This window comes from Colius striatus, chromosome 1, assembly GCF_028858725.1.
Source record: "Colius striatus isolate bColStr4 chromosome 1, bColStr4.1.hap1, whole genome shotgun sequence".
Classification (NCBI taxonomy): domain Eukaryota; kingdom Metazoa; phylum Chordata; class Aves; order Coliiformes; family Coliidae; genus Colius; species Colius striatus.
Genome location: NC_084759.1, coordinates 134785437 through 134805489, shown reverse-complemented (window position 1 = coordinate 134805489; position 20053 = coordinate 134785437). Strand labels below are relative to the sequence as shown.

General features: G+C 39.2%; 1 protein-coding gene across 5 annotated transcripts in view; it reads right to left on the bottom strand.

Moving 5' to 3' along the window:
* ITPR2 (inositol 1,4,5-trisphosphate receptor type 2) overlaps positions 1 to 20053 on the bottom strand; it is a 262685-nt gene that overhangs the window by 109992 nt on the left and 132640 nt on the right. For all 5 annotated transcript variants that reach the window (XM_062008731.1, XM_062008738.1, XM_062008748.1 and 2 more), the window contains 3 exons: positions 13869 to 14059; positions 12924 to 13066; positions 10704 to 10812 (listed from right to left, as the gene is read on the bottom strand). In XM_062008731.1, coding sequence (XP_061864715.1) covers positions 10704 to 10812; positions 12924 to 13066; positions 13869 to 14059 — 443 coding nt within the window. The remainder of the gene's footprint in view (positions 1 to 10703; positions 10813 to 12923; positions 13067 to 13868; positions 14060 to 20053) is intronic.

Sequence of the window (20053 nt, the reverse complement as noted above, 5' to 3'; positions counted from 1 at the left end):
ACAACTAAAGAGTCAAAAAAAACCCAACCAAATTTTCTGCAAGAAAGAGGAGGAAGGTAGTAAAGAAAAAGAAGGGGGGGAAGGAGGTGGTGGTTGTGGTAAGAGGCTGGTAGGAAAAAGGTGACATAACTAGTGTAAGTGCTCAGTACTTGGGGCCAAAACGTTTTGGACAAGTGCCAAGAGACATTTTCAGAGTGGAATGGTCCTCTCCCCAACCCCAAGTGACAGCTCTGCATCTGGAGTTGCTAACGTTAGCCCAAACCTCCAGAGCTCAGCCAGCTCAGAGCTCGCACAGCCTCTCACTGACTGACATTCACACCATGTCAGCACATTATGCTCATGACTGTGTACAGCAGGAAGCATTTGCACGTGTGTGCTCTGAGCACAACCCGAGCTACGGTGAAACTGCACGGGGAAGAAAAGGGATTAATTGGGTCCCACTGGCAAAGTGCCACGTGCTGCCAGTGAAAAGCTGTTGCAAGGTAAACAAGGCACAACCTGCACAAAGTGTTCATTGCCATAAACTGAAAGAACACTTTCAGGAGCTGCCCAACAACAACAACAAAAAAAAAAAAGCTCTCTGCAAAAAGCCTAGGGGTCAAAGTGACACCGATATAATTAAGCTCATAATCCTCAGGGCAATCACCAGCTCCAGAACAGGAACCTCATTGAGTAACCTGGTCAACGCACATCATTTAGATATTTTGGTCTTTTCCCCGCAAACTCTAGCAGTCAGATAAGTGTAAATGAACTTGGCTTTCATTTAAGTAAACGCACACATGCGTAATTCAATAAAGCATCTTTCAAGTTCTGGGATTTGTACAATAAAATTGGAAGAACAGATATTCTAAAGACTTGAAGAAATCCCAATTAAACTTCTTGTAATTAAAAAATCTTATGATTTTCAAGCCAAATCTCGTGATTTGTTTGTGGTCTGACTCAGGGTTTTCAGTGCTTGGTGCTGGCAACTCTGACTAAGCAGGGATATGAAATAAGAGCGAGAGTGACTGCCTGCCAGGCTTCTGTTTTCCTGGGACAGAAGACAAAGCAGCTCTGACAATTCCAGCTGGCAATACCATCCAGGCACTCCTCCAAGGCCAAACATGCTGGGTAAAATCCTCATCAGACAAGAAAAAAAAATCCTATCAGAAGGAGTTACTGTGGTTGCTTAATAGCTGCTTTCCAAAGTTCAATATAGCATATACTTTCTTTTCCTTGAAAAGGGGTAGACGGGGGAGATGGACCCCATTACAGACCAATCCATTCCCAGATGTCATTAGTGATGAAGTCCCTTGGAAATTACATCAGTATGAAACAAATCAGAAAACAGTGAGTTTCCATTTCTTCCTCATGTCTGGCTAGACAGAGACTTTAAGATCAGCTTTCATCTGTGGCCTGGAATCAACCCTCCTCTGTGTCTTCCTTAGTGAGGCAGGGATGTTAAGCAAGTAATTGCAACCATTAAAAAGAAAAATAGCTTGCTCACTCCTATTCCCTGTCCCTGTCAAATACCGATTCCTTCATTAAGGCTTCTCCAAAGCTGTTTCAGCATATTGCAGTAGTTTCTCCCTGATCCTGATGGAGATCGGTGGTTCCAGCTGGTACGTGCATCTACAGTCACAGCACTTGGTATCCTCCTGGATGATGCCAAACTGGCAGCATTCCCTTCTCTGCCAATGACCCCAAATGTCCCCTCACATCTGTTATCCAGCAAGACAGCTTAGGCAAGGAATAGAATTTAATTTCCACCTTCCTGTAATGCTCAATCCTCCCTAAGTGCTCATAGGGTGAAAGATCAGGAGTAAAAGCACAGAAGTTGAGTAGAAGGGCCTTGGTAGTTCTTATGGCTTTTGCTTCCTCTAGTAAGCCAAGTGCATAGCCCATCCTGATATCTGAAAGAATTCACAGAATCATAGAATGGTTTGGATTGGAAGAAACCTTAAAGAGCATCTAGTTCCAACCCCTCTCATATAGGGCAACCTTTGGATGCTCAAAGCATGGTAATCGTCATGTAAAAATTCATCTGTAGTTCTTTGTGTTTGGCCTAAATCAAAATAATATCATATACTGATGATTTCTGTAGAAACTCAGTTCCTGAAACACATCTCTGAATCGTAAATCTTGGACTAAAGCAGTTTATGCAATGCCACCTATTCACACTGCCCTAACTAACCATAACTAACCATTCCATTATAATGAGTCCATTATCCCTTGCTTTATTGTATTTTCTCTTAAAACAGAGATCAAAGATTCGGATCTAGTGGCATCATGCCGATTTCATTTTTATTACTGGCTCCCTAGGTCTATCATAAATATTCATTGGCCATCCTTAATACAATGCATTGAATTCTGCTCACTGCTATCTCTGGTGCGACTGCAAAGTACAAACAGGGTTGTTGCTCAAACATATTAAATAAAGCAACAGCAAATTTGTGACAATCAACAACAACAACAAAAACCTCAGAAAACAAAAGAACCCTTTCCCCTTCCAAGGAAATTCAAAACCAAAGGAGACATTTTCTCTCACCCCCTCCACAATTGCAGACATCTGACTGCTGTGGGAATTCAGCTGTGCAGAACCAGCAGCAGCAGCAGCTGACCTGCTCTCAATAGACAGGAGACATTTTCAAAAAGTCCACAGTTGCCACACAGTGGTCTCTGCGATACTGCAGCATTCCTCTCTGCTCACCAGTAAAAATCACCAACATTACCTGTCAGTGATATAGAACCTGGTCAGAAATGTGGACTTTCCCTGGAGCAACTAATACTTAAAAGAGAGTAAGAGGTGTGTGTGGGAGAAACATCCTCCAGGCCTGCTGTCAGGAAAAACTCACAAGAAAAAACAGCAATTATCCCAAATTTCAGGATGCCTGCAATCTGTTCCTCTCCCCATACTTGCACTCACATGCTCCTTTGAACTCCCCTTCTCACCTCAGTGTAGCTCCTCCCAGCATCAGACAAGCAGAGCATCAAAACCCCTATTGTACCTATGTGAATTGCTCCTGTTCTATAGACAGAAGCACAGACAGAAGCCTCTTGGGATGTCTTAAAGATACCTTAAAGACCCAAATTAGGGTGGCCATGGGAATCATGTTAAGTAAGTATGAGATCATTAACGCCTATCAGATACTTTATATTCTAAGCAAGAGCATCTACTCCATTAAACCTAAAACAATATGATAGGACTCAGAATGCATATTCACATATTTATCTTCTAATATGATTCCATCATGGAGGTAATATGCTGCTCAAAAAAAAAAAAAGAGATGGAATAAGAATAAATCATCTCAAATAAATATTTATGCATATGAGTATATCCTCACACAAAACTCAACACACCTGGAGATGGGAGCTACATAACAACACTGCTGTCTCATTTTACATACTAGCCTACAACATCCCTTTAGTTGTTTACTTAGCCCTTTGCCAATCTAGTATCTGCTAAAACCTTCTACTAAATTTCTAAAAATGTTTTTCTGCTTTATTAGTGGTTTAAAATATATCAATCAGACGAAAAGAAAACCTCAGTCTTGATGCCTTCATGATGTAGATTTGGTTCAGATAGCTATATAGTGAGCATGGAATTTAACTTCCAGATGCGCTGAAGTCTTTAGCAAAATCCAGCCCACCTGTATTCAAAATAAGAACCAAAAAATCCAACTGTTGTTGGTCACATAAAGGATCCTGATCAGTTCCATGAATTTTGTACCTGAGTTAAGGTGAGATTAAACACGTTCAGAACTACCCAAAGGTTTCATTCGTTAAACATCTCCCTTCTCTTGCACTTTTTTCCCTTTTTTTGTTTTTTATCCAAAAGTAATAACATTGAGAAGAGTGCCAAACAGTTTGCAGGAAGTTAAGATCTTGCTGGTTTGCTGTTCTTAAGGTCAGATTCGTAGAAAAGAGAAGGGAAAAATAAGGAGCATCCTTATGTCACATACACTGTATAAAGGGAAGATTCCAGACAAGTTGGTCATTTGAAGTTCAGAGTAAGGAACAAGTTACTCCAGTTGTTTGTTGATTTGGTTGATGCTGTCTAAGTCAATGTCTACAGAAAAAAATATTTTTCAGTGTCAAATGCTCCTTTAGAGGAAAGATGATATATGTGAGAAAGGCAGATGATACAAGTTCCAAAACAATTTATCAATCAGGATTTGTGACTTATTTCTGAAACAAAATTTAATAACAACTTACTGTATTCTGAAAACTTGAGAAAAATGAGCTGCTGAGAGGCTACAGTCTTTCAGAAATGTGTTTACAACCATGTGTTTTTTCAGTGGTGGCATTCTGCCACTAGATTTGTTTGTGACTTGGAGAACAAACAAACAAACAAAATAACCAAGGTTTTGAAACAAAGAAGAATAGGTGCCAGCAAATAGTGAACACCATTGCTCATTCAACTATCACTTGAGCTAAAAGTACCTTTAAGTCTCTGGAGATACTGTATTTGGATCACAGTGACGGTTAACATTTGTACATAAGAGAGGGGAAAATCATGAATGCACTCAGTCCTGCAAAGTGGTTAGGCATGTGCTTCAGTCTCACTACAGCACATTAAAGTGCTCTTGTCTTTAACTACGTCAGGACCTTACACTTCATATGAGGTCAGAAGTGCTGTCTCCTACCTGTCTGTATTATATGAGACTTTCAGCTGAAAGTTTTTGTCCAGGTCAACATGAGGCATTCTGCCTGAAACTATCCTTGACACAGACCACTACAACCACCTCACAACTGGCCCAATTGGCTTTGAACAGGCTTCTGAACACAAGCAGATGACAGTTCAAAGCTGGGTCAAATTCTGGGGCCTGTTACTTATAGACAAATCTCTCCCTTTAAAAATACGTCATCCTTTTTTTATACCAAGTACTAACAGGCTTCTGCACTAGTCACAAAATAAAGCTTTTTGCAAACGTATGTGTTTGGAAACCCAGCAGAATATCTGGAGCATGTCCCCCACAGCATACAGAAATATTCTCCTTTAGTCCAGAACGATGCACATCCAGGAGAGATAAGGGATACCACAAAGATAAGGGGTGCTACTTCAGAATAGTCTAATCAACACCTCGTGTAAAAGCACCAGAACCCTGCTGGATGGTGGCCTGAGGCACTAAGGACTATGGCTAACACCACCTAGCTAGTACAAATAACAGTATCACAAGTCTTGGAGTGTCTCTTAGCTTAATTATTCCAGCTTGAAGCCTAGATGAAGGGAAAGTGAAACTCTTGGTTTGTTTCTATGTAGGCTTTATTTCTTTGACTTGTAAAGTGCAGAGTATGGGTATCATAAGAAATTACCACACTTCAAGGGTCTGACCACATTCAGTGTTTAGTCTTGCGTATCCAAAAGCTCTGATGCTCCTGCTGCTGCAATGACCAGCTCAGAGGATTCACAGCATTAGCAAAGCTTGAATCCTCCACTGCAATGAATCTCTGCAGGCTTTGGTTCTGCAACAGACCATCACCTTCACATCAACTGTTGCACAGATGGAGGAGTTTGTCCCAGAAGCATCTGAACTTTCTGCTATACTTCATCACTTCACTGTCACTGCAAAGCCACAATGGCACCTTCCTGGCCATACCAGAGGTACAGGTTAGTCACAGCAACCAGGCTGGCACTGCTGGAGATAACCAAATGTTTTTTCTCCCTACACCTCTGATCCGTGAAAGACTGCAGCTATTTTCCTAAGGAGACAGTTTTTAATGTGGGGTACTGAAAAAATGTCCTTTATCAGCTGAAACGTACAAGTGATTTAGAAAAAACAAAACAAACCAGCGTTGAGCTTAAACATCCTCCTGCTATTTCTAACCTGCTATTATCTTGCAGCCACATTGAGCTTAGTAAGGAGAATGGCCTGTTGGCAAGGGGAAGAAACAGGCTAATGCACAGGTATTTTACTAAATGAATGCAAATAAAAGAGACAGTAGAAATGATGAAAAATTAAATGTAATTCTTCAGAATGCCTGCAGTCCCACTAATCAAAAAATGTGAGTGGTAGCACAAATAAAGGAATTTTGGATTCTGTTCTTCCTATTTAAAATAAACATAATTTTGAAGTATAACACATTCAGCAAGCCCCATATATTCAGAATTATTCTCTTTTTTTCCTCTTTTATTTTTACCTACATGTGCTATTTATCTGCACGCTGCCTAATTCACAGATGCAAATAAGTAAAATCATTTTGAAAAGATGAGGCTATAGAGCAGAATGCAGATTAAGTTAAGAATGCCTTTGATTCAAAGAGCTGCAATGCTGGTATGCTGTAGTGGCTCCCAACATCTCCTGGTTTCTAAGACACATCAAGACCATTTTTCTCATCAGAAGAAGACCTCTAGCTCCCACTGGATTTAGCTTGACTGGTAGATCAACCCATTCATGAACTTTGACTATTGCTTTTGACAAACTCATTGGAGCTTCATCAACAGCTCCACATGAAAAGACTTGGGTCTTCTGGCACAGAGTGACTAAGAGCCAATAGTGACCATATCAGGGACTACATCTAACAGGAATAAAATACATTTGTATTTACACCAAAGCTGTACAACATTTTCACATGCTTTTTGGTGGTGTTGTTGAAAACAAAGAGGAGAGGATAGTTTTTCATATCTAAAGTGGAATGCACAAACATTAACACAAACCAAAAGGCTACAAGGCTACTCTGATGACTTTAAATTATTAAGCTAGTGCAAATGTCTAAGAGCAAGACAACATTTTTCATGGGTTTTTCCAAAAAAGGCAAAAGCACAACTATTTATTTCTGACAGTTAAGCAGCTTACACAGTCTTTGTTCTACTGATGCTTAAAAATGCAGTTCTCAATTATTTATACTATAGTTCAATACCTAAAGTAGGAAAAAAAGTACAAAGTCTGTGTTCTGCAGCACAAGTAACCCTTGCTGAAGGGTTCAATCTATTTATGATAATATTTTCCTTAGGAATTACCAGTTGGCAGGCATGGATTCTGCCATATTCTGTAATGCACTTTCATCCACTAACACGCTGATCAGCAAATAATGTTACACTGAACTGGTCATATACACACATTATCAGAGACAGTGTTTTCTTTTCTCCAGAGATGCTGACCTCATTTAAAAACAGCTGGGAAATCAGAAGGCTGTCCATGCCCAAGACACAGACACACCAGCAGCTGGAGTGGGTTAAGAAGTCACATATGAGCACACTTCAGTCAAGAGTTCAACAACTTTATCCAATTTGCTGAGGGAGGGAGGGTTTCATTTAAGTTTCTAAACCCTTTTTCAAGCAGCTGTGGGGAGTTGCCCCTCCTGGCCCACCAGCTTTGTTGTAAGGACAGTCACTCTCAGCAGGGCAGCAAGATTTTAAAGTGCTTCAGTCATTTGCAAAGTGAACATGTATTAGCAAACGATGTGTCCCAGGTGCTTTTGGAAATGTTACTCAAATTCAAACAGAGACATCCAAGTAGGTCTAAAGGCAGTATCCACTGCTGAAATTAAACTGAAATCAAACACTATGGCAAAGAACAAAACGATTTGCCTAGAAAATTTAAAAATTCTAGACCAAGACATTTCTGGTTTTGTAAAATGGGTTTAAAAATGGCCAGCAACAGGGAAAAAAAAACCCCAAACATAGATGGGCCAGATCTAGTACAAACACAGTCCTTTCTGCCTCTTCTGTTTCCCTTTTTAAACATTCAGTCTAAAGTAGGCTCTTATCTGTACCACAGTTAACAGTCTGAACCCAGGGAATGTTGACTTCCTCCAGACATTGCCTAATACCTAAGTGTTTTACCACTGTTCCAGAAGAGCTTGCTCTAAGAGAGGGGCTGTAGATCAAAGTTAATTCCAGTTACTTAGCTAATTGATACAAACTGGACTAGGACTTAATGTAGAACTCACAAGAGACTGTAATAATCACCCACAATTGCTTATGAAACCAAACAATGACCAAGAGGTTTTATTTGTCATTTATATACCTTAAATCAAACTTCCGAGATTAAACTTTGATTCCTAACATGATTATATGTTGTGGCACTAAGCAAAACAAGGTACAAGCAAGCACTGCCTCAAAGGCTGACTGCAAGGGCAACCAAGGATGGAGACAGGAGAGCATGGGCAGCCCTGAAACACACCAGTAAGGGGAGGTAACACTGGAGAGTTGAGACAGTGGGTACAGGAACAGGCGAAAGAACAGTGAAATAAGCACCTACAGTTATTTTCTCCTCCTGTCCCTTCAATGAAACAGGCTACCTTCCAGTGGGCAAATGAGAAATAAAGACTGTAGAAGGCAAGGTTCCTAGACCTGGATCTCGACTGTGGGAGGTAAAGCAAAGATAAAGAGGTAGGAAAAAGTCTTATTTCATGATTTCTTCCCTGTTTCTCACCGTGGGAAAGGCTGCAGAAACCAGAGGTTTACCATTTCTGTCAAATTTATCACACAAAATACACTATGATGGGTGATTAACAAACTCAGGCTGTCTGCCAAAATGTCCTACATCCCTCTGTAGCTTTGTTTTGGTATTACCACTATGTATTTACTACTATTTTTTTTTTAGTGTTTGCATAGCCTAGTTGAATAACTTTGCAGGCAGTGAGATCGCAGTTCAAATAAAAGTTGGAAACATGCACAAGATGCTACTCATTGTGCTATTTTTACTATTCTGAAGTCCATACCATGAACAATGACTCATAAGAGTAACAATCTGGAAAAGCACTTGCAAACCATACAAGTGTATTTACTCAGTTGTTTGCACCAATTTGTGATGTACCTCAGCGTAAAATCTATGGGACTCAAGACAAAGCATGAGGGAGAAATTCTGTTTCTGGCAGAGCTCTTCAACTTGCCATGCCCTATCCAGATGCTGGAGGGTCATGCAAGGGATCCTGTGTCCACTCCCAAGAAGCAGAGGCTGGGCTGGTGGGTGAAGAGCCCTGCACACCAACAGGACATACTCCCTCTGGTGCCTTCACTCACTCTCACTTTGCCAGCATCCACAACAAGGTGCAAAGAGCAATCAACACTGGCAATTTTTTGTTCTACTTGCTCATTTCAAGTCATATATTAAAGCATTGGGGTTTTTTCCCCCACCTGTGGTCCTAAGATGAAGTTAACTTTAAGTAGGTCTGTGCAATTACTTTGGGGAGGTTTGGCAAAGGTCATCATAGCACAGAGTTACAAAAGCAAACTAAGCTCTTTCATGTGATGCAGTGGCATTATAGACCCAGATAGCTAACAGAATATGTATGAATAATAATGAAAAATAACAGTATCTGGTTCACCTGTGAAACTCTTGTTATACTATTAAAAAATACCTGTCTGCCCAGGCCTAGCCACATTTTGCTTCAAGCAAGGAGGCCAAGGGGAGGTTGGTTTTCTCTGCATGCAATGACTGGGGTTTTTTCACATAGAGCAGGGTAGATGTTTTTGCTATTGCTGCCTTTGTCTTCATCTCACTGTTCTGCCTTGAGATTTTTTTTGTCCTGTCTAGCAGGTTGTCTAGAAGCCTGGGCAATATGTTCCTGTGTCGATATGTTGAAATCAAAACAAACAATATACAGTCGAAACAAAGAAACTGTAAATATTTTCCATTTCTAACAAAAGAGAAAAGAATGTGATGGTAATTTATCACATCCTATGACAAGACCAACCCGTTTAAAATTAAAATCTCAAACACTCAGAAATAGGCATGGTCCTATTCATCACCACAGACCTTATTATTCCTCAGGTTAGATTGGGGTTAAGATTGAATCTCATTGCCGGCCTACCTGAATAGTGGATAAATTTGGCAGGTACAACAACAAGTGCTATTACTTAGACATCTGGAAATATTTGGGTGCAAAAGCCTAAGATAGTGGAACACTGCAACAATGTGTTGTAACCAATATTTTTTCTCAAGGTAAAGTGAATCCCATGAACATATTTGACTAAACATGTCAGCTGTGAACAAATGAAAATGACAGCACTGAGAGATTAGGCAATAGCTCAGTGATTCATATTTACAAGTGAATAATACTGCAAGAATACTCAGAAATGCACATAAGAGGAAACTACACAAAAGGCACAGGGATCAGGCTCAAAAGAAGGGACAGCTGACATGCAAATCTGAATCTAGCTACTGATACCCAAAGGTAAGTTCAAGAGGAAAGAGATATTTGAAAAAAACAGGTTTTAAAAGAAAAAACTGGGCAATGAGTTGGGAGGAGTGCAAGAAATAATTAGACACTTACAGAGTACAGACTATATCACTTCTCTCCAAAACTGGCAGCTCTGCTTAAATATTACATATTCCTGTCATACATTTATGAGCATTAAAAAGTGTATGGAGTACAAAAGTCTGGCACCAGAGAAAACTGTACACTTGCAATTAAAAATCCCGGTATTTGCAATTGATTTTATGTTACATAAATTCAGAAGTGACATAAGGAGACAATTCTCCAGAAATATAGGATATCCAATAAATAACAATTATGCATAACAATACTCGCTACAGCTAACTCATTCCATCTTCCTTGCCTTGACTCCTCAAGTCCCCAGTACAAAACCAGCTATGTAAGGCAGTTTTGTTTGTTCCAACCTTACTTTCTAGCTTACCGCATTGTTACTAAGACACCACATTATCTTTAAAACATGTAGCAAATTGAAATCATGTCAGATTCTGTTACTGTCCTACAGCCAACATTTTAATACCATGCTATTAGTTCTATATTTAATACTAAAATGGTAGCAGTACCTCTTCCGCAAAGTTAGTTTTCTTGTCAAGCATTTCTCGTAATGTCTGAAGAATTTTAATGCAGAGCTTTTCTTCTTTCTCCATTAGCTTCTTTGTGTGATTAATCAACCTTAAAGTAAAATATTAAACCTTAAAGAGCATTGCACATTGTTGCTAAGCCATACTGCAATATCTTTATGCAAAAATGGTCTGATGCAGTATTTTTCCCCAAGGAAAGGAAATAAAAATAGACAAGAGAAACCATAATTAAAAAGGAAATGTGACTTTCAAGGTGTTCTGAGTTTTTTCTGTCAATTTGCATGTCTTACTACCCATACAGAAGGCAGAATTCTACATCCACTTTTATTGAATGCTTACAGATTAAGATCCAAACTTGCTATTTCATCCTTTATTTAAAGGTAACAACGTTTGCCATGCATCTTTGCCATTGCAGACTTTAAAAGCTACAAACTTTATACCTTCTGACTTTGGTGATGGTTAAAAAAATGCTTATTATATATATTTAGCAAATGGCACCCAGCCAAAAGGATGCAAAAAAAACCTTACATGGAAGTGTTCATAAATGCAAACATTTGGATGAAACATAACCATTGTTTACATTTGCATAACACCTTTACAAGACTGTTTCAAGTCAGAAAACAAGGTACATTTCTGACTTCAGCTACAACTACAATGGGAGTTTGAGTTTTAGTCAGCTTAAGCCAATAGCAGAAGCAGCCTTTCTATCTCTGTGCAGAGCAGGTCCTTGCACTGATTCACACGCTGCTGGAGAAACATTTGTGTAAACTAAAGGGAAGAGGAAATCTAGAGGCCCTGAACAAGTTTTTTCTTTCAGCACCAGTGCTGGCTCATGATGGACAGAACAGCACTCATCAAATTATGGCCTAGGATCAGGCAAGGGCACTGTGGCCACAGATTTCCACCAAAAGATGGCATCGCTAACAGTCCTAAATCACAGCCAGTCACCAAAAACACTGTTGGGAGGGCTGACACTATCTTTTACACCAGTGTTCCTTAACCCAACAGAACTAATTCTATTTGGGTTACTGCTAAGTTGGTATCACACAATCATTTAGGTTAGAAGAGACCTTTAAGATCACTGAGTCCAACAATTAACCTAATGCTGTCAAGCCCAGCACTAAACCACATGATGTACTGCATCTACATATCTTTTAAATACCTCCAGGGATTATTGTGCTAATGGCACCCTGGGCTCAGTGCAGACACGCTGCAGGACTCTCCCACTGTCATCTTCACCAGTTTTATGAGCTACAAGTCCAAAACAATGCAGCCCTCAGGCCCATGGTACTAACAAAATTTTTGAAGAAGTACCTCTTTATCTCGGGATTTCTGCATAGCCCTGAATAGCCTTCCTTTGCCATACAAGTTAATTAAATAGAAAACTGTTTATTGCATTACACGGGCCAGCAGGCCTAGACTTGATTTGATGGTGGCTTTGAACAGGAGTTTGGACAAAGGGCATGGGATGGGACAAGCTCAAAATTCAGCTTAATTTTTCCAAACATTGTTGTAACACTACCTCTACAGAATATACAAAACACTAAGGTATCAGGAGAGCTGCCAAATGCATTCATTTTCCCCAAGGCACCTCTGTTTAAATTACAGTTTCTCAAGGGCAGGGAGGGCATCTCACTTGAGGACTAATAAAAAAATTGCAAGATTTTCCAATGCACAGACTGCAAATAAAACATCTAATAGTTCAAGACCAGGTAGGGGTGCCAGTGAAACCTATTTAAAAAGAGCTGTTGGCAGTTTAAAATAAAAATCAAAAGATTTATTTCCTGTAGGGAAAAAAAACAAAACAAAAAAGCAACAACACAAAAACAACACTAGTCCTAAGCCCCCCGTTTCATTAAGAATTTATGAAGATTCTTCTATGGAAAGTCTAAGCTTCTGCTGTAGATTTGGAGAAATTTAGTAACAAAAGTAGCCCATTGCTAAAACAGAAGTAGGTTGAGCCTGCTACAATTTTAACAAACTACTAACATCCCATTTCTAGGCAGATAAGGCAAGCAACCTCTCTCTCTACCCTCTTCAGACTCCTACACTGCTAACAAACATAAAATGTGTAGCAAAGGACCTCAGTTTCAGCTTTCAATATGAGCTCAGACATCTACATGCTTAAATCACTGTTGAAAATTTTATCTCCCTGCCAATCTTTTCCAAAGAAGCAAACAGGCCTCTCCTTACACCACTTACTTGGACATGAAAGCACCACATCTTATTCTGGCATCACTCCCTTCAGGAAAAAGTAGTTCTGGACTGTGCAGCACATCAACTAGCACCGAGAATTCAGCCTGCATCATGGGAGTGAACTGCTGCTCCAAGGAGGACACTACATCCTAGGAAAGAAGCAGCATGACATTAGTAACTACAAGAAAACTACAAAGTTTGTGGAGTTACACAATACTGTGCACTGGGCTATTTGACCCACTTCTGATAGCTTGTTAACCTGGGTGACAGCATAGCAACCTCAAGCTTTTCTTCATACCACTTCCCAAGCAGGGCAAAGTGGAGAAGGTACTTGTTACTATCTACTTTGCTGTTCTCTTCCAAATTTCTCCTGTTGACTAATGCTGACAAAACAGTTCGGATGACGATGTGTTGGAAAAACACTCCCTGTCATATGTGGTGTTAACATATCACCTGAGGTGTGGCTTCCTTAGTGTTTAGGGCTCCTCCATTTGTCTGAGTCCTGCTGTTTTCTTAGTTTATAAACTCCTGACATACTTCCACCACTACATGCATCTTATAAGCAATCTCCAGTGATACAAATCAGACACAACAACTCCTAAAAACTCTGGTACCTCTTCTGCAGCCAAAACAAGACATGTGATCATGAAAACGGAGAAAGAAGATCTTGCTCTGCAAACTCACTTTAATAAAAAGAAGATACTTCCTACCCCTCCCTATCGGCTTCGTAGGAGTTAAATTCAGATCATGGATCAAAAGACCCTGTGTGTCGGCTTCACTTTTGAATAGACATCAGAGAAGAGCTGAGCTCCCCCATCTAGTAGTGCAAAGGTCTCTAATCCAGCAGGAAAAATGCAGTAAGTCTCCCTCTGGTGTTTTCCATATCTGGCACACATTAGATAAATGCAGCAGTACCACAACACTTTCCTAAGCCATTTCCTATTTTCATACCTGTAGTTTTTCTATTATATTTCTATAATCCCACGCAGGCCCACCAAGAGCTTCTTTAAAACGAGGTCCACTGCGGGCTGACATTCTCCAACCCATGGCTGCCCTCTGCACCATGTTAGAGTGACTCTTCATGAACAAAGTGTTAACCTGGCTGTCCAAATCCACTGGAATTGCAATCCCACGGTTCTTTGCTTTAATGGGAGGAAAAAGAGAAAAATTATCTTGGCAAAAACTTGAAAAATCTTATGAAGGTCATAGCATACAAAAATCCCAATAATCTTGGATTTAAGGGGCAGGGGATCTCACTTTAACATGTTTTAAAAATAAGGATCAAAAAACCTATGCTGGTAGACATCAGCTGTAATGTAAAGAGGATCATTTCCAGTACATATTTGCAGAAGTACAAGTATTTATTTTTAAAAACATATTTTTTTAACTTAAATCAGATCCTGAGATATATTAGTAAGAGTAACAATAAGAGCATCCATTAATACAACAGCTAGTTTTACTTTACGCAGAAGTAAATTCAAAAATTCTTCTTTTTAATGGATATAAACACATTTAGCCAATTTCTCCTAATTGCTGTTTGTTGCTTTTCTATGTATTTCTCTTGTGAAGATCTTGAGAAACCAAGTGCATACAAATTAAGCTTGAAAAAGATTCTCTCTTCTCCTCTCTCCATTTTCCTATACAGCCAGAGTTGTTAAACCATGGGGTTCCTGGATACCACTGCAATATAACCAAGAGTTAATAAACATATGATAGTTTAACTGATATTTAAACAAATCTAAGCAATAGTTAAAAAAAAAAGAAGGGTTTTTTGTTTTTTTGCTTGAGGAACAGGAAGTCACAAGACAATATCACAAGAAAAAAAACCCAAACCTGAGGAAAGACTCTCATGAATTCTTACAGGGCATCCGCTATTAAACCATTATTGCATCCTAAACTGTTGGTGGAAAAGCAAATCTGAAAGACAATGTTAAAAGGTATCTGCTTTCTCCTTCACAAAAACCTTTGTGGTAGCTGCATCTCTCCATTCCACTGGAGATCAGTGGCACTCTTTTAAGGCTCAGCATTAGTTGTCCGAAATTCAACAATAAACAAGAGACTAAAGCAGCAATATATCCATTTGAAAGATTAGGTCACATTGTAGTGATTAGGTTTTGTACTCTATATCTTTTCACTTCATTCTCATGGCACAATTTATATTTAATAAAAAATCAGAAGTAAAGTTTTGCATGATGTTTCTCTGAGGCATTTCCCCACCATTCTGCATTTTTACTTGGGCTTTCCATTGTAGGAGAAAGCATCAACCCTTCCCTCCCAGTTCTTAAAACACGTATATGTTAAATCCTGAATTTGTGAAGTCAACGGATGCCCTTCTTTCTTAAACAGCCTATGCATCAAACTCCCCAGGAGTGCAATACAAGCAGAGAGTTAGACATACAACTCAAATGAGGCCCGTGTGCTGCTGAGAACAGTGAAGCACAGATCCCAGGTTGATGCCTTCTCTTCCCCCAGATACTATATTGTAATGTCAGCCTTTATTCTAAACCTAAATTTGCCTGTGACACTTCAACTCCCCATTTCACAGACTACCGCAAGAGATGTTCTGTCACACGTGTCCTCATCCCTTTAATAGCTCTCCCATGGGGGCAGGGCACCATCTTCCCTTCCCACTGCAAAGGTTTATCCTGATGCCGGATCAGGCTCTCCACCTGTGGTTTAGACTGTTTAACTGGGATAGAAGAGAGATCTCTTATTCTATTTTGGTAGGTACTTTATTTTAAACAGTTTGCCATAGGGAATTTTTTAAAAATTTTTTTTTTTTCTTAGGTCAAGATGAGAAGACACATTTCCCCACAACCATATAAAAATCCTCATCAGCAGATGTATGGCAGTTTCCACACTGACAATTGACTTTTCCTTTCTGCTCTCCGTTTGTTTTGAAGGCAAGGTTCCTGATTATCATGAGGAAAATACCATGTATGGCTGGCCATTATTTCTAATGATTGTTTTTCCATATTATTTGACTGAGTTATTTTTCGAAACTCATTTGCCCTGTTGCTGCTTACTTTATTACAGAAGTCCATTAAAGTTCTGCCAGTGTGAGTAGGATGCTGCAGCCTATTAATCCAATTTATTGTGTCCTAATGTCAATCACTGGAATGTTATTGGACAACGTTCACCTCTCAATTAAGGGGTATGTATGCAGAATCCTGATATATCCAAGAATAAATTTAGCAATGGGGAGCATGCTTTTCAGAGCAAAACCTAGACTTCTGCAGTCCTATAGATGCCATTTGAAGTTAACTTCCATCAGTGTCTAAGGAGCAGTCAAGGACTATGACTGTTCAAAGAGTTGCAGCTAATTAAAAGTATCACAAAGAAAACCAGAGAGAGAAGAAAAAAACCACTCAACTCCTTTGTTTTGAACAGTTCTTATATGTATAATTCCATTTGTAATTAAGATTTGTATTGGTTGTCAAAGGGCACTGTTGAAATCTAAGCTATAAACAAAGCCTTTTCTTCTTATTTCTTTGCAGCTTGTAGAAAGTTTATCTTTCATTTGTTTCACATTTCATTATTTAAAACAACATGAAACATATTTTTACATTTTGGAAAGCTGATGAACAAATGTGAACATAAATATTTATTTTTAATTTAGGTGTTGTAGGCTGCTTTCCTCTTCAAAATGTGTCAATCTCCCTTAAAGTATGAACATAAAATATTTAAAAGCATGTTTATTTTTGTTCCACTTAGACATACTTTTGGACAGCACTCAAAAATTAGGGTTAGAGCTGGTAGACAAAAGAGCCAGGAAGGAGTCTTTCATCTAACTAGTGAACTTGGAAAAACAGCATGCTACGTGGCTGTGTGTAAACTGGTACCACAAGTATCAAGTGGGATACTCACCAAGCTGTCTTCAGCTAAAGTAAATTCTGCCGTCCAGTGGAGGGCAGGGCACTGGCTTTCATATTGCACTATTCCTACCTAGGGCACCCTGCACAGGGATCACTACACGCTGAATAGACTGCACCATTTTGACAATGTCAGAAGAAATCCAATTTGCTGGGAAATCCTTTGCATGACTAACTCTCCATTTGCTGCTCACAATTACACTATCAGCAACAGCCTTGGCTGAGGCAAGCCAAGTAAGCAAACGGCACGCATGGAAATGGTGATCAACACATTGCTGCAAAATCAGCCAGGTTCACAGTAAAATACTCTGCTCTGTGCTGGATGCTTCTGTGTGCATTTCATACATCAGCATCTTTCCTCTCCTTGACTATTTAAACTATCAAAAACTACTCTGAGATTGAGGACTCTAAAGAAAAGGGCAAACTCAATGTTGAGAATCAAGAAGCTAAAAATCAAGCCACTGAAGTCCCAAGAGCATAGTCCAGCTGCTAACAGAAGAGTTGAATTGGGCTGAGATGTATTTTGTTAAGTTACCTGCATGTAGCTCTCTTCACAGCAGCACAGAAATTGGAAGTAAAAGGACCTATTTCAGGAACACTTGCTGAAGCACTGTCCCTTCACTACACCTGAGTTTTAGGATCAATTTAGTACTAAGGATTTCCAGGAAGTACTCCTTGTTTGTAATTTTCCTTGGATGTCCATTCTCCAGAGTAATCTATCTTGCCACAGGGAAAGTTGCCCTTCTCCTTGATACTCCCACCTACTGCTCTCTAATTTTAAATTTCACTACAGCTTTTGTAGTATATAAAAAAATATAACAGTATTTAGTGGCTTCACAGTTATCCAGTACACTTTGCACTACCATAAACCACCCCTGGTGTGGGTTTTCTGGGGGACACACGGGTATTTCACTCCTCAGAGTGTCTCAAGTTGGAGCTTGACAGGCAATTGGGGTCACAAAAAAGCCACAGCTGTACCTAGCTGTGAAGTCTTTACTCTCCCTTGCTGTTTACACCCCTCTGGTAGTTGCAGATAGCTATATCATGTTCTTCCATGCTTCCCAGTTGTCACTTAATGGAGTGATGCATATTTAGTTCAATTAATTTTGCTCCATAAATCAGTCTCTCCAGCTCCTTAATCATTTACTGACTGCTTAACAAATGCATTTGGATGGAGAGACTCTAACACTAGCAACAGCAAGACTTTTGAAGAGAAATAAAAGCTTTGTGTAGACAGGACACAAGCCTGCCAATCTTGTACCCTTCACTTGAATGGGTTTTTTCCAACAGAAAAATCTATGCTAAAATATTTATCAGTCTGTAAAAAGATCATCATTGAATTTTTTCTTGCAATTAGGGAAACACAAACAGTTAAAATAGAATAAAATATGTGCTTCATCTGAAATGCATTCTTCTTGCTGTCAAAAAAGTAACAACAAGATAATTATTTTATTTGAACTAAAAATTGAAAACGAAGGTCTAGCTTTTTATAAAATGGAAGAAAGATTTTAAAACTCAAATAGGAAGTGAAATAAAGTATTTTCAGGGCTGAAAAAAAAATGTTATAGGAAAGTTCATCTATATGGACATTAAAATAGGCATAGTAATTCCAATGTTTAATGTTTCCTGTTTGGAATTTGTAAGGGAAAAGGAAGGGGTTTAGGGGACATAAAAGCACAGTCAAGAAGCCCCACAGGAGAGTTTTTTATTGATTCTGTCCAAAGGGATATTGATGAGCTGAGATTGAGGAATTAATACTCAACTAGAAAGGACTTCACTACTTCTTCAGACCATTTGTTCTGTGTTACAGAAACCCCAAGTCCTTCAATAACTTTTGAAGAATGTATCAAGCCCCATTTAAAGTGAAGCTAGGCTTTTTTGCCATCCCTTCTCCCTTCATTTTCCCTCTGCCCCTTGACCAAGGACATCTTTCCAAAGCTGGTTCCAAACCTCAGATTTACAATCTAAATTTATTTAGGTTATTTACAACCTCGTGTAATTTATATCCAGTTGTTTTTGGGTCAGCACTGACCTTTAGCTTAAATGTCTCCTCTTTGTGACTATTTTTCTTCTTAAGTACTTTTAAAGAGCAAGAACACAGGCCTTTGTTTTGCTATGTAAAATACATGGGGCTTCTGTACTGAAAGGGTAGTCAGGCACTGGAACTGGCTGCCCAGGGAGGTGCTGGAGTCACCATCCCCGGAGGCATTTAAGAGACAGTTGGACTTTGCACTTAGGGAAATGGTCTAGTGGTTGATAGGGCTGGGACAAAAGCTGGACTTGATCATCTTAAAGGTCTCTTCCAGCTGAAACAATTCTATGATTCTATGCTTAATACAGTTCTTTCATCTAGCCATCATAGTAGTACTTCCTCTGTATCTGTTCCAGTTTTGAACTTATGAAGTAACAATCTTACAGGACTCACCTCCGATTTTGTAGGATGGACACAAGGATTCTCTTTTTGCTTCTCCTTTAAAGCATCTTAAGGCATAATCTGATTATGACTAATGTAATTTGGCTTGCTAACAGATTGTTTTTTTTAATTCCTAAGAGCTTGCCAAGAGAAATAGTCTAACAAAATGCAGGTTCCTATCTGCTACTGTTTACTCATCTGGGAAATTCCAATTATTTGATAATCAGTGGTAAGAGCAAGGATATACACATGCTACATCCTTGGTATACACATACAGTGACAGAGGGAAGATGCAATTTGTAAAAATATAAGGGAGAAAGCTAGTGGATACTACAGAGGCAAGAGTATAGTACAACTACATTCATCCTTGTGAAGGCAAAGAAAACATGCTCAGAGGAGAAGATTTAAGAATTGTCACTTAATTAAGAAGCAAAGACAATTCTTTACATGCGTCCTGAAAGACTGGTCAGTACTAGGAGGAAAAGTATGCCCCAATACAAGATGTAGAATCCAGATCTCTAGTGTTGAGGCCAGGTGACACTCCTCAATTTTGCCATGCAGAAAGACAGTAAATGGTTTCAAATGCAAATTTTAAGATGGGCCTCCACCCTTCTCAATCTTGCAAAACTGATAAAATGTAGGAACTGAATGTCCTTTGATAGTGAATTCATTTGAAATAAATTAAACTGTTAGACATCTTAGTTCCTCTGTTTTCACAAAGATTGGGGGAACTTTTAAATATTTTTCATTTGTAGCTATTTTACCAGTGGCATGGAAGCTGGTTTGCTCCCTCCTTTTTCTGACTATATTTTCCAGCAAAAGTTGTCCTATGCAATAACAGAGACAAAGAA